The sequence below is a fragment of the Poecile atricapillus genome, chromosome 1 (assembly GCF_030490865.1).
Source record: "Poecile atricapillus isolate bPoeAtr1 chromosome 1, bPoeAtr1.hap1, whole genome shotgun sequence".
In the NCBI taxonomy this organism is placed as follows: Eukaryota; Metazoa; Chordata; class Aves; order Passeriformes; family Paridae; genus Poecile; species Poecile atricapillus.
In genome coordinates, this window is record NC_081249.1 from 78,102,030 (window position 1) to 78,115,777 (window position 13,748).

The 13,748-nt window shown below is 46.9% G+C and overlaps 1 protein-coding gene across 1 annotated transcript in view; it reads left to right on the top strand.

The window, feature by feature from the left end:
• The first annotated feature begins 1,146 nt into the window (after positions 1 to 1,146).
• MAML2 (mastermind like transcriptional coactivator 2) overlaps positions 1,147 to 13,748 on the top strand; it is a 209,246-nt gene continuing 196,644 nt past the window's right edge. The window contains exon 1 of the mRNA XM_058844785.1: positions 1,147 to 1,585. Within this exon, the coding sequence (XP_058700768.1) occupies positions 1,190 to 1,585 (396 nt within the window). The 5' untranslated portion in view covers positions 1,147 to 1,189. The remainder of the gene's footprint in view (positions 1,586 to 13,748) is intronic.

Sequence of the window (13,748 nt, forward strand, 5' to 3'; positions counted from 1 at the left end):
GCTGGACTGTTCTGGGGGCAAAATGCTGGAAGTTTGTAAGTGCAACTCTCCGTTTGTAATTACTGTTTGAAGAGGGGCTGGGTTGCTTGTTTGGTTTTTTTTTTCCCTCTTCCCCTTCTCCCCCCTCCTCCGTGCTTTTCTTGAAACTGTACTTGAAACTGTTCAATATCTGGGAGTAAAAGGGAAAGTACGCGAGAGGAGTTCTTTGCCTGGGTCCGTAGCTCGCTGCTTAATATACTAAGGGGGGAGATGAGCACTGAAAGCAATACGGATTTATCCAGTGCCTGAATTAAGTGAAGGCGAAGCGTGATTTGGAAGTCCACTGACTGACTGACATTGTTCCGGACCGGGGGATCTGTCTCTCTGATTTTTAGAGGAACTACAGTTTAGCGGCAGCCAGCCGGACACAGTCACCACGCCGCAGAGTGGCCAGCAACGAGCGGGCGAGAGAAACGAGAAAGCACAAAGACTGAACTAACCCGACCCTCCTCCTCTTTCTCCTCCTTCCCCGGCTCTTTATTTGCACATTTACTAAAGACTTTAAAAAAAAAAAAAAAAAAAAAAAAAGAGAGAGAGAGAGAGAGAGAAAACCCAACAAACCCACTCCAGCTACCCTACGAGATTTTCGGTCCGCCGGGGGTTTCTCCGCGCCGCCGACCACGGCAATGCCTTAAAAATTTTCACTTCAAGGAATAACACCCCCCGCTCCCCCGAAATAAAATAAACCCAATAAACCTGCCAAGTCTCACTCATTTCCGAGGGAGAGCTCCTTCGTCCAGGGATTCATTTTGAAGGCAGCGGCTCGCTTTATTTGGCTTTTTCTTTTTTCTTTTTTTTTTTTTTTCCCCCGTTCTCCTCCCCCGGCGGAGCCCCCCCCGTCCCCCCTCACCGGGCGCCCCTCGGCCGGGGCTGCCCGGCCCCGACCCCCGCCCCTCCCGCCGGCCGATGCTGGCGCAGCCCTAGCGACCCCCTCCCGCCCCCCGATCTGTCAGCCCCCCGCGGGGCCGTCACCGCCCGGGGGCCGGGCGGGGGTGGGCTGGGGGCGCGGGGCTGACCGCCCTCCGCCCCGCCGCCAGCCCCCGGGCTCGGGCTCCCACCGCTGCCCCCGCCTCCCCCCCCATCCCCCCCCCCCTCCTCCATGCGGCAGTGAGGACCGACCCATCCGGAGGGCCAGGACCGGCAGCCAGCGATGGGCGACACGGCTCCCCCCCAGGCCGCGGGGCTGGGGGCCGGGCTGCTGGGGGGGGGCCCGGCGGCGCCCCGGGTGCACAGCGCCATCGTGGAGCGGCTGCGGGCCCGCATCGCCGTCTGCCGCCAGCACCACCTCAGCTGCGAGGGGCGCTACGAGCGGGGCCGCGCCGAGAGCTCCGACCGCGAGCGGGAGAGCACCTTGCAGCTCCTCCACCTCGTGCAGCAGGGCCAGGGCGCCCGCAAGGCCGGCAAGCACCCCAAGGCGGCGGCCGCCCCCGCCGCCGCCGCTGCCGCCGGCGCGGCGCCCCCGGACTACCACCAGCACCTCCTCGGCAACGGCGGCATCAACGGGGAGCAGCCGGCGGGGGAGCAGCGCGCCTCGGCGCTCCTGGCGGTGAGTCACAGCGCCCGCTGCCGGCGGGGAGGCGCCGCGCCGAGCCCCCGCTCGCTCCTCGGGGCGCCCGCCCTGCCCGCGCCGAACCGCGGGCCCGGGGCTGTGGGCGGGCTCGGCCCGCTGCGCCGCGGGGAGCTCCTGCCGGGCGCTGGACCCGCGTGTGGGAGGAGCGGTGGGCAGGCGCCGAGCTCGGGGGGCTGAGGGCGTGAGGGTGCTCTTCGAAGGGGTTTTGGGACTGCTTGAGGTGTTGCTTTGCGTTTGTTTTGGGCTTTTTACATCACGCTGTGCACCTACAAACGCGTCGCGCGCCTCTGCCGTCGCGCCTTGCCAAGGCGGTGACAGCGGCATCCTTGAGAAGGGCACGGGCGGCCGACGCTGTCAGTGCGTCCCCGAGCAGGGGGGAAATGTAGCGCTCGAGTATCACCCGCGTTCAGAATTGTCCCCCCGGCCCCGCGCCATCCCGTTCGCCAGGGCTTCGGACACCTATCTGAGCTCATTTCGCCGCCGTGCCGCTGGAGCTCGGGCAGTGCCTGCGCCCGGGGCAGCGGGCACAGCCCGGAGCGAAGCAGCGCCTGCGGGGCAGCTCCGAGCGCCGGCCTCGCCAGCGATGCTCAGGCTGTTATTGTCACCCAGAGTGTTTCGCGGAGCAGAGTTACGAGAGTTTTCCAGGCACTGCCGCTGTGTAAATGATACGCTGACCTTTTTCAACTGGAAATTGCTCTGAACATGTCAAGGAGGCGAAGCCTTGTCTCCTGTTACTTTATTACGAGCAGTCAGTGCACCACGCTTTTGAAGGCGTATGCTCCGCTGTGCTGCCTCCCAACTCTTAATTCTCGGCATACATGCGAAACATTGAGAGGAGTGACTGCGTTCTGATAGGCCCGCGGCTGCTATTCGAACAGCCGAAAATAGATCGCTCCCTCCGCTCCAGACATCAAACTTATCTTTCTTAGTGCCTGACGTATGCTAAAACGGGACCTTTGTGGTCGTTTCTCCCTTCTTACCCGTGCGGTGCGTGGATCGACGTTTGGGGCTGCGTTACTCAGCATCATTCGTGAGGGTGATGATGTAAGCGTTAAATGCGATAACATTGTGTCCGAGGGGAGTTTAGGCGCTTCCACCTGACTAAGTGTTCAGATTAAATCTCCCCACATTCCTCGTCACAATCAAGAAAGCCATTATCTTATTTTTCCAGTGTGTATTAATGGAATGCTTTGCACTTGCCTTACAAAGGGGGGGGGGGGGGGGAGAAGGAAAAATTCACTTTCTGAAATCAGGCAACAGGCCTATGTGGGTTGCTCTGTTTTGTTTTGTCTGTTTGTTTTGAATTTTTTTTTTTTTTTGCTAGTTGTTATTATTATTATGAAATAGCTGGAGACAGCTGTTTGGAAATGCTAAATGGAACAACTCCCAAGAAATTACTGAAAGATTTTCATCTTTTGAGTGCAGAGAGGTTGCCCTTGTTTCTGAAATACCACTGATGGGTATTAGCCAGCTGCTTGCTGGAGATGCTGTGCACGGCTCTCGCACTATGTTGCATGTTGCATTAGCTCCCAGAAAACTCCACACACACGTGTCCTTGAGAAGCAAAAGGTCTGACGAAGTCCCTGCCGTTTTTGCACGCTAGCCTTCAGTAACCCTGCTGAGAAGGTGTATGACTTCAGTAAGCATGACGTTTGGGGCCCTGAACCACGTTTTGACACCAAGTAAATGCTGGCTCTTGAAACAGCACTGTTGTAATGGTGGCACTGCACATCCTCCCAGTCTATGCTTGACACCGACATTCCTCATTTGCTGCTCTGATTAAGAAACAGAGAAAGGCTTTGGTTCAAAGTCACATCTCTTCTACCACCTTCTCCTTACCCAGAGCTCCTTAGGACATTGTTACAAATATTAACAAGGAGTAGCAAAATACACGGTGTCTGAGTAGGGTGAATTCAAGTGGGTGAGGGTCATATAGCTTTGAGGTAGTACAGCTTTGTATTCCTGTTCTTGAAAATTCAGAAGGCAGGGATTGACCAGGTAAGAGCAGAGTCTTGCTTTTCCTTCAGCCATAGCTGGAAAAGGAATTATCCCTGCCAGTTGTTCCAAGGGAAGAAGCTGAAGAAGAAAGATGAGGTAGGCTAAGACCGTTGTCCTGTGCAGTATAAATGGATAGGAAGAGAACCATTTCTAAGCAGAATTCATCCTCTATGGAGTGATTCTCGAGAGGAAATCCAGTGGAATATGCACCATTCCTCTAATTCCAGATTTGTTCCTTACAGCAGACATGAGGTGCACAGGGTCCTGGATAAAGGGCAGCTCTGAGTTTCAGTTGTGGCTGGTACAGCTCTGGCACAGGGAAGCACAAGACAGGAGCACGGGTGTGAGTCTCACACTGGGCCTGTGAGACTAGACACATACCCAAATCCAAGGGGAATGTAAAGCTCCACATTCCTTGCTGTAGGCCCACCAGTTTAGAAAAAAAACACAAACCACAGGTTCATACAGATAAGTGCAAAGGCAGTCAATAACTCTCGCTGGGGAGTTCTGGCTATCAGGACGCTCTTTGTCTGCAAAACCCAGCTGGGTTGTTTCCTCTGCTTTGCAGGTCCCGCTGCTCTTGTTACACATGCGCGGTATTTAGTGGCATTGGATGGGTCATTTACACAGTTGGACTCAAAAGTAAATATTTGACACTTAGTAACATATGAAACAATGTTTCCTTGAACACATCAAAGAGCTTTAAGTGATTACCTGACATTGTTGATACTATTATTTGATAATTATCTTTTCCCAGTGGGCACTTTAAAACTGGCAGAAGAGAGAGTTTTTAGAGGAGTTTGGTTTGGCATTAATTTAACAGTGTTACTTTGATTTTTGAGAAAGTATCTTTGGCAACAGCACTTTCTAATTGGAGCCTTGAGATCAGATTTTTTTAGCTGGACCAATGGATGTGGGTGTGTGTGAATGAGAAATTTATTCTTCGGGACACAGCTAGGGAAGCTTTTGTACTTTCTGCCTTTCTGCATTTCCCAAGAGCTAACATTTGTTTATTTACATGGTGTTGTTACTTTTCATAGTGCAGAGTGGAACAGATAAATTATTCTGTCTTTCTTTTATACATACATCTAGATGTATGTATATGCCCTCCAGCACTTAGCTGTTTATACTATTTATGTTATATATAAACAGTTAGCTCTGGAGGGCATTCCTCGGTGTCTTAAGCACTGAACTGGTAATACCAAAGTTCTTACATTGCAGTTTCAAGTCTCCAGCAGCCAATTCATTCCATCGTCCTTCTGACAGAGGCTGAGTGAGCACTGTTCATTTTGCTCTGTGAGAGCTGGGAACTCTGTCTCATGGGCACTAGTGTATTATTCTAGTCAGGTTCTTTCATTGCAGCCACCACCCGCTGGCTCTGAGTGTGTTAAGTGATGCTTGTCATCAGTCACAGGTGACTTGTTCTACTTTCACCCATCTCATGACTGTGCTGAATTTATCATTATAATAATTAATTTAAAATAATAATTAAATACAATAATATTTTCCCTACTTAGAAAAGTTACTGTGAAAGTGGTCTGCTCCCCAGATGTAGTCTGCAAGCAGGTGAAAAAAAGAAAAGGCAAAACAATTTCATAAAAGTGATGTATCCAAGGAAGAGGGGAATGTGTTAATTCCTCCTGCTCCCCTAAATTCTCATAAACAGCTGTACAAATCTAGAAGAGTCAATGGGTTTGTTCCAGTTCCCAGAGGACCTCAGTGGAAAACAGGGTTGCCTGACTGGTACCAAGAGCCAAGACTGACTTGTAAAACCTCAATTTAGGCAGTTCTTTTATGTGGAGATCCTGAATTAATTTCCTTAGGACTTTTTTTTAAATGATCCACACTGTGTTTGCTGAGGTTTGGCCTCCTCTGTGCTAGTGTTAAAGATCCTTGAGTATTTTAAAAGGAACAGTTGTGCTCTGGTATCTTTGCCCAAGCTGACACTTACCCCCATGTCCCAAGTTCTTTGTTTTGTTTGTTAGTTGGCTGCCAGGGTACCCTGCAGAAATATCTGCATTTTTTGGTTGTGGAAGCACATAATATTTGGAAACACTCTGAAGCAAGCAGGATAAGGTGACCAGCTATGGGGTGAAGTGACATTATGGTGGCGAGGATGGGTAAATTCAAGCACAAACCATTCTGCAAAGCTAGAGTGCAGTCTTTTGACTGACACAAAGTTTGGTGCCAAAGCAATGGAAATGTTCTCTTTGTGAGGTAAAGGACTGCTGTCTGCTCCTTGGGCTTCTGCAGGAGCAAAGCTGTGCTCTGATAATGACAATTTATATAGCTGAGCCAGGTAAAAGGAGTAAATCACATTTCCTGTGTGGGTGAAAAACATTGATCTGTTGTTATGGGCCCTCTGGCCTGCTGCGAGCATGTGGTTAGGATGGACATGGGTACAATTTTTAAAATCTTTGTTCCCCTTAATTGTGAGAATATTTTCCAGACCATAATCAAGAAGACTCCTTGGAAGCTGCATAGCAGCTGTTTTTAATGACGATTTCAACAAGTGAATTTGTTAAATTTATGCTAGTATGTACGAGCCTTTTCAAGCCTAGCTCTCCCATTACATCACTTGTCCCCTCTAAAATTTTTTAAGCTTTGAATACATTTAATAAAATCTTCTCCATTCTGAAACTGTTTAACAGACTGTTTCCATCACCAAAGCTTCTGCAGGCAGTGAGCAGAGGAACACCTCTGCCTGGGCATGATGTGCTCTCTAAGGCCAATGTCTGTGGCTGTTGTGGCATGCCCTCTGAGAGAGTTCTTGCACCCCTGCAGTACTCAAACTGAGTCCCTTTTCTGTAACACCACAACAAAAGAAAGTGATATTCAGCTTCTGTTTGTTCTGCTTTGAAAACTGTGACTCCAGCAAAAATGTGAGTTGTTCTGTGGGGAAATCTGAACCAGAAAGGCATGCCTGAGTCAGAGAGGCTGTTTTGCCTAAAGTTTGACTCACATCACTTTTAGTACTTCTGTTCTTGCAAAGAACGCTCACAGAAGAAGGAGTATGTGGGGTTCAGTTAGGTTGCAGTGACCAAAAAATGTCCCAGCAGCTTGGTTAGTCAGCAGGTTAAGAAAGGCCACTGTGCCTCTCTTCCTCTTCCTAACTGCTGTCAACAGTCACTCCTACCAAGATATTGTCTTCAGATGCCAGTTGTAGTCTGCTTTTCTTATGAAGTCTTCTGCCTTATGAAACTGAAACTTCAGCACTATCTCATTAATGGAAAAGAATTGCTCCATCCAGGTCCCTTTGACAACTTTGGGAGTGTGGTACCTCCACTGCTTCATTTATATTGCACTCCCTATGTGGTATAGGAGGAGCTGGAAGCTGGCATGCTGCTCCAGCTAACAAAACACTGGCATAAAGGTGCCAGCTCTGCCATAAAGTGTCTCTTTGGTCTTGCAAATGTCTCCTGCTATGCCACTATTTCCCTTCTACGCCTTAGCTTTTCTGGTGGTACAGTCTCACTAGCACATGGGACCTTGGGTTCTGCTGAAGGCTTAACTCTGCATGACAATGACCTGACACCATCACATCCTGGAATTCAAGCAGGTCATTAAAGCAACCACTGTGTAAGACCTTAGAGGGCACACAAACAGCTGCATGGTGCCTAGAAGAGCTTTGGCCACCTGGCTGCTCTCAAGAGAAGAAGAACAAGGTCTTTGCTCTTCGACCTCTCTCCAGTGTCTGCATGTCAGCATTCTCCTGTTTGAATTCCCAGTGGTGGTACTCCCTGCAGGAGTAGGATGAGGCTGATGGGATTCTTGACAGGTCTGTACTTTCCACAAATCTTAATCACTGTCTGCAGACCTGAAAAGGGTCTTACCTATATCACGCTGCTTCAGTTTGGAACAGCTTTGAGCAGTGAAAGAGGCAGTGGTTTTGGCTGCAGTAAAGAAGGAGTTGGTGCTGAGTGAGGTTTGTATCAAATTTTCAACTTAGCAGTACTAAGATACAGATTTTTTTTCTGTGCTTTTTTCTTTATTTTAAATAAAAGCATAAACTATTTATGCCCTAGATTTCCATTGGAAAGCTTCCTAAAGCCACTTGAGAGTCAACTTGTAAATTTGTTATACCTTGTCAGGTTCTTCCAAAGTATTTTTAGATGCAGGTAATCAGTCCCTAATTGTCCTGTAGTGCCAATACAAATACCTAAACCAAAATACCTGCAACTCTCAAGAAACAGTTTTGAAGTGAGCATGCTGTAGACTAAAATCTAAGTGTTTCCACTCTGACTCTAGGATGTATTCAACAGATTACTCCTGTGATTTCACTTCCATAAACTTCAGTTTCTTCTACGAAAGATACTATTTATCACTTCTGTAAAGTGAATTGAGATGTGATGGTGAGTTTTATGGCTCAGAAGCCAAATTCATTAGTGATGGAGCCTAAGACAGGAGTTTTGAATGTTTGCTTTGACAAAGCCTTTGAGGAGCTTCAAATCACCTTTTCAGCCTTTGACCTACAGATCTGAGTATTGGAAATACAAACCTGAATGAGTCTTTTACATAATCACGACTCCAGACTTAGGTTTTCATGGCACCATGGTGCCAATATTCACAATAAAAGTGCAAGATGTGGCAGTGAACCTTCTTTTTAGGAGAGAAAAGCATTTTTTGACTTTCTCTTCATAATCATGAATGTGTATGCTTCATATTTTGTTGATTTAATTGCTCCTGATTCTGCATCAATTTTGCTCAAATTAATCTCCCAGTTAAGTCATCTGTGTCCAAGTTTCATGTACTTGATGCTTCAGCAAACTGGGAGCAGAGTGAGAGTGGAACTGTGAGTGTATACACAAGTCATCAGCTTCCTCTGAGGCTGCAGCTGCTCCCCAGAGAAAGCAGGTGAGAGCTACCTTGCCCTGCATGTGTTGCCTCCCATCTGGTAGCAATGGAGGAGGGTTCACATTTGTGGCTCAGGGTGAGAAAAACACTGAGAAATATTGCTTAATTGAATAATTAACATAAAATTCCAATGCACTTACAAAAAAAAAAAATTTATTTTAGTTTTGATTTGAAAACACCTCACACCTGTGGTTTCACCTATAGGTGTTGGCATTTCCCTGAAGAAATTCCTTTAATTCAGAAATGGCTCCTGTAGCTATTTTTATCTGTGTCACTCAGTTATAATTCTGATGTGCTTGCAAACCCAGATGAATCAAGCTGGAGAGAAATTAGTACCAATTAGGAATCAATGTGAAAATCCTTCTGACAAGTGAGGATGTAGATCTTGCAAATCCATTTACCTGCTGCCTGAACCTGAAGCTGGCTGAAAGACTTGGTAAGATCCCAGACTAGGAGATGAAACCCCAAGAGGGTTCATTGTGGCCACTCTGTTTTGAAACAAAAAATGCTATTGTGCAAGAGTCATCCTGGTGGTACCCTGGCTTTATTGCAGATCTCTGCAGCCACCTCCCTAGAGTAGGTGTTGTACAAACACCCAATGAGAACTGTGCCCTTCCCTGCGTAGCTCAGTGCCTCAAGAGACAAGATAGACAACGAATGGAAGGAGGAACAGAAGCACAGAAAGGTCAAGTGTCTTGCCCAAGGCCAAACAGCAGGTCAGTGGCAGAGCTGGGAACGGAGCCCAGATTTCCTGACTCCTGGTCCAGCACTCTATTAATCATCTCTTTGCTTTGTGTTCCATGGCCTGTTACTGATCATAGGAAATGTGAGAATGACTTTCCAACAGCTTCAGAATTGCTTCTTAGTTTTGGAAACTATTGATCAGCAGCACGTTATTGAGATAAAGAGGTCATGTACTGGACTCTTGTACATGTATATGCACTAGAGGATTCAGAACTAAGTGTTCTAGGTATGAATTTCAATCCAGGACACTGAAAAGCCATATTTCATAACCCAAAATGTTTCTTCTAAGTCAAAATTTTACAGTCTTTTTTTTCCCCCCCTATGTTATGTACAAAGTGGGTTGTTTTTATAGCATCATTCATCTCACTCCTGTATTGGTGCTTACCCTATAAATTATTTCTTCCTTGAAAATGAGTTACAACAGCTTTTTAGTTAGTAGGGCTTTTCTTCTCAATGGAATTTATCCACAAAACAGACAGAAAACAAGTAAGTCAACAGTCCTGAGACACTAGTGATCCTTACTTATTTTCATTCCTCACTGTAGGATGTATTCAGTTTCCAAAGCCTTTCAATGGATTATCTTGATCACAAAGTTAATTATACCTGTGAGATTTTTTTTATCTTCTGAAAAATTTTGACTTGAGGCAAAACTCTGGCTTACTGTGGTAATGCCTTACTGAGAGTCTCTTGTAAACAATAGTATAATCACTTTCTTATAGTCATGGCAACAGTGTTTAAGCAATGAGCTTACTGAACATAATGTGCACTGTCTCCACTGAACAGTATTATTGCAGCACTGAAGTGTATGCTGCTCATTTTCAGAAGACTCAGAGACATAAATTATTCAGCAAAACAACACTGCTCCAGAAAGCGTCTTTGAAATCGTTGCATTCTGTACTAGCCAAAGAAGGACATTCATTGGTGCTGACAGGGCTGTGTTTAGTTACTGCACAACAGTGGAGTCTTTGGTCCAGGCTTGCTCCCATGGAGTTTAAGGGTGTCTGTCTTAAACTACTTGAGGACTGTGCTACCTGTCGGCAGGGTCATGCTTCCCCCAGTAATGTCTGCTGCTGTGGAGGGCAGAATGGATCAGGAGGATGCATCATGCACATACCCACGGTGTGAGAGGTGGTGACTAGGTGCAGAAGGAAGAATTTGGTTTAATGAACAGGTTTACTCAATCTCTTCCTTCACCCAGAGGATCACCTGGATGCCTATCCAGTGACTTGGAGAGGCATCTTGGAGAGTGGGAAAATTCATAGGAAGCTTCAGAATTGAACCCCAAGAAAAGAAGCTGTCCCTGTTTTTTCTGTTTATTTTGTTTTTGTATCTCTCTTATTCTAATATCTAGACCTGAAGGAAAGACCTTGTTGGCAACAGTTGTTGTTCTGGGATGAGTCATTCCACCAGATTTTAGAAATACCACCTCATGACAGTTGGCAAAAATGCTGCATGGGCTGTTCAGTTTATGTTTTTCACTTCAGAAAATCAGACCATTTATTTAGGGTTCTGTTGCTTTAGAAACCATCTCCAGACACTCCAGGTTCCTTCCCTTCCCTTCCCTTCCCTTCCCTTCCCTTCCCTTCCCTTCCCTTCCCTTCCCTTCCCTTCCCTTCCCTTCCCTTCCCTTCCCTTCCCTTCCCTTCCCTTCCCTTCCCTTCCCTTCCCTTCCCTTCCCTTCCCTTCCCTTCCCTTCCCTTCCCTTCCCTTCCCTTCCCTTCCCTTCCCTTCCCTTCCCTTCCCTTCCCTTCCCTTCCCTTCCCTTCCCTTCCCTTCCCTTCCCTTCCCTTCCCTTCCCTTCCCTTCCCTTCCCTTCCCTTCCCTTCCCTTCCCTTCCCTTCCCTTCCCTTCCCTTCCCTTCCCTTCCCTTCCCTTCCCTTCCCTTCCCTTCCCTTCCCTTCCCTTCCCTTCCCTTCCCTTCCCTTCCCTTCCCTTCCCTTCCCTTCCCATTTTTCCCCCCCTCACTCTTTTTTTTCTCTTTTTCCCCTTTTCCTCATTGTTATGGTATCTCAACATCTGCAATTTCAGTCTTGATTATGATCTGATTTGCCTCTCCTGAAACCGCCTATGGGAAATACTGTGGACGTGGCACCGTGGAACATCAGCCTAATGTAGGATCAGGCTTTTTATTTCTGATCATTACACTAGTTGAGAGTCAATTATTTTGTTTTCCAAAGAAATGCATTCTCTCTGCTTCTCTGAAAGCTTTTGGTTCGACATCCTTCCAAGCTAGATAGACTTGGTGTTCAACATGCAGCCGCTTACCTCCATGGCCCAGTTCCCGGAAACACTTATGCGTGTGCCTAATTGTGCACACATGGGTAATCGCACTGAAATCAAGATGTGTCGAATTAAGCAAGTCAAGAAATATTTGCAGCGTTTGGTCTTTGTTCAACAAACAGGCCTCAGCCTGGCTGAAGTCCACGACATGCTACAAAAAGAATCCAAATTCAGAAGTAAGTAGTGTATTAATTATCAATTGACTTTTTCCTTAAAACAGTTAATTCTGTACTTTTTAAAACTACTTTCCATTTTTCCTGCAAATCTAATTGCCCTTTCTTTCACACTCATTTTTTGTCCTCACTGCTCAACTCCCAACTGACCTGAGCTGCCAGCCACATGATCCCCTTTTATAACGATTTAAGTTCTGATGTTTCCTTTTTTTCCTACCAACTTTATGTATTACCGTAATGGTTCCTAGGACATATTTTGGCCAGCTTTTAGGGAGAGAGAGAGTGTCACAGTGTTTCAGACCTTCATTTCTAAGTGCAGTATTAAATATAATCCTTATAATTATAGCACTGCCACTTGGACCACTGTAGTTCAGGCTATGTCAACATGTCGTCAAAAGCTCTCTTTTGCAGGAGCTGGAACTCAGTCATGTTGATTGAATTGAAATTTGATGGCCAGCAGCTGCAAACACACTCTGGCCTCATTCCCCGCCCCCCTCCCCCCCACTTCCCCCATATTTCCTTGCTTTTTTCCCCCCCCTTTACTACAAAAATCTTCTTGCTTTCCATCAAAGTCATAGTTTAGAAAACAGAGCTAGTGGCTAATTCCAGGCTCAGTTATTCTGAGCCGTCCTTTTGGGTAAATCTAGGCTCTCCTTCAAGGGGTGCCCTGAGGCAACTTAAAGGCACAATCTACTGTTTGTGTGTGGATGGTGAATCTGAGAGCACAGCCCAGGTGCAGTGCAAAGGCCATCCTCAAACTAGGCATGACCATCCTTCATGTGGGAGCTCCTAGGGTTCCATCAGTGCCACTCTCAGCAGCAAAGGAAGCTGTAGATGTGCTTGGGCTGAAGTCTGTGAGGCTCCTGTGTAAGCAGGCTGGGGAGCACCACAGCCCTCTCCTCTCTCATCCCCTTGGTCAATCCCATACAGACCTCACTATTCATCTAAGCAAGGGCATTGGGATGAGGGCAATTGCCAGCAGTAGTTTGTACTGCAAGTTTAACACACGGCTTTTTCAGCCCTAGGGGACCGGTGGAGAAAAAAACAGCTTTGAACTGGAGGAAAAAAATAGCTGTATCCAGTAGTTGTATAGCATGATCCTGTCATTTTTGGTACTTAGAAACCAAAACAAACCCCCAGCATTCATAACACAAGATATCCAGGTTTTAAAAGGTGCCACTTGGAAATATACAGTAACTACTTTTCATAAGGCCCTTTAGTCCATGTGTTTACAGGTGGACCAGAATAGCTCTTCAGAAGTTAATCCAGTCCCTTGAGTAAACAGCATGTACTGCTAAAACTTTCTATATAAACCAACCATATGTAAGGCCTTTGACATACATTTGTACTACACACAATACATCTGAGGGACCCTGCTAGAGCCAGGATGGCTAGTGAGGTTGATAACCCCCTTGCTAGTGTACTGAATGTGCATTCATTCTGTCGTGCCTCTGAAGGATAACAGCCTTTGGATGATGGGTGTGCCAAAAGGGCTATTTACTGCAACACTTTATTATGTGGTTCTTTCAGCCCTCTCCCAGGACGTACTGTCTGTGCTTGGGTCTCCCAGGCTGCCATCAAAGCACAGGCTCTTTGACACAGGTCAGGACTCCTCACCCCAGCCTTGCATTGCCACTTTTGGTCGCTGAAGTCACACTCACCCCCTTCCCCTGGTAAAGTTTTTCTCTGCTGTTCCCCTCCTCCACTTCCTAAAGCTATAAGCCATGTCTTCTCTTCCACATTCACCCCCTCTCACCTGGGTTATTGCCCTCCCATCTCCCCTTTCATGCTTCTGACACTGCTGCTTCGTAATGTTGTTTTTCTAGTTTGGAAAGGCCAGAGGGCCAGGCTAAGAGAGACATGCTGAACACATGTTTTCCACATGTTCTCCTCATCTTCCCTCATACTGCTTCTCTAGCTGTCTTTAGCTTTTTGCTTAAACAGAACGTCTCATGACCATGAGCATATTCTCTTATTAGTTTTATAAAGGATGAGCTCAAAGTTCCTGTGTCATTGTCATAAGAAACTTAGAGCAAAAGCTTCTGTGAGTTGACGAGGCACTTGTAGGTTCTTTGGCCCTTCACCACAGG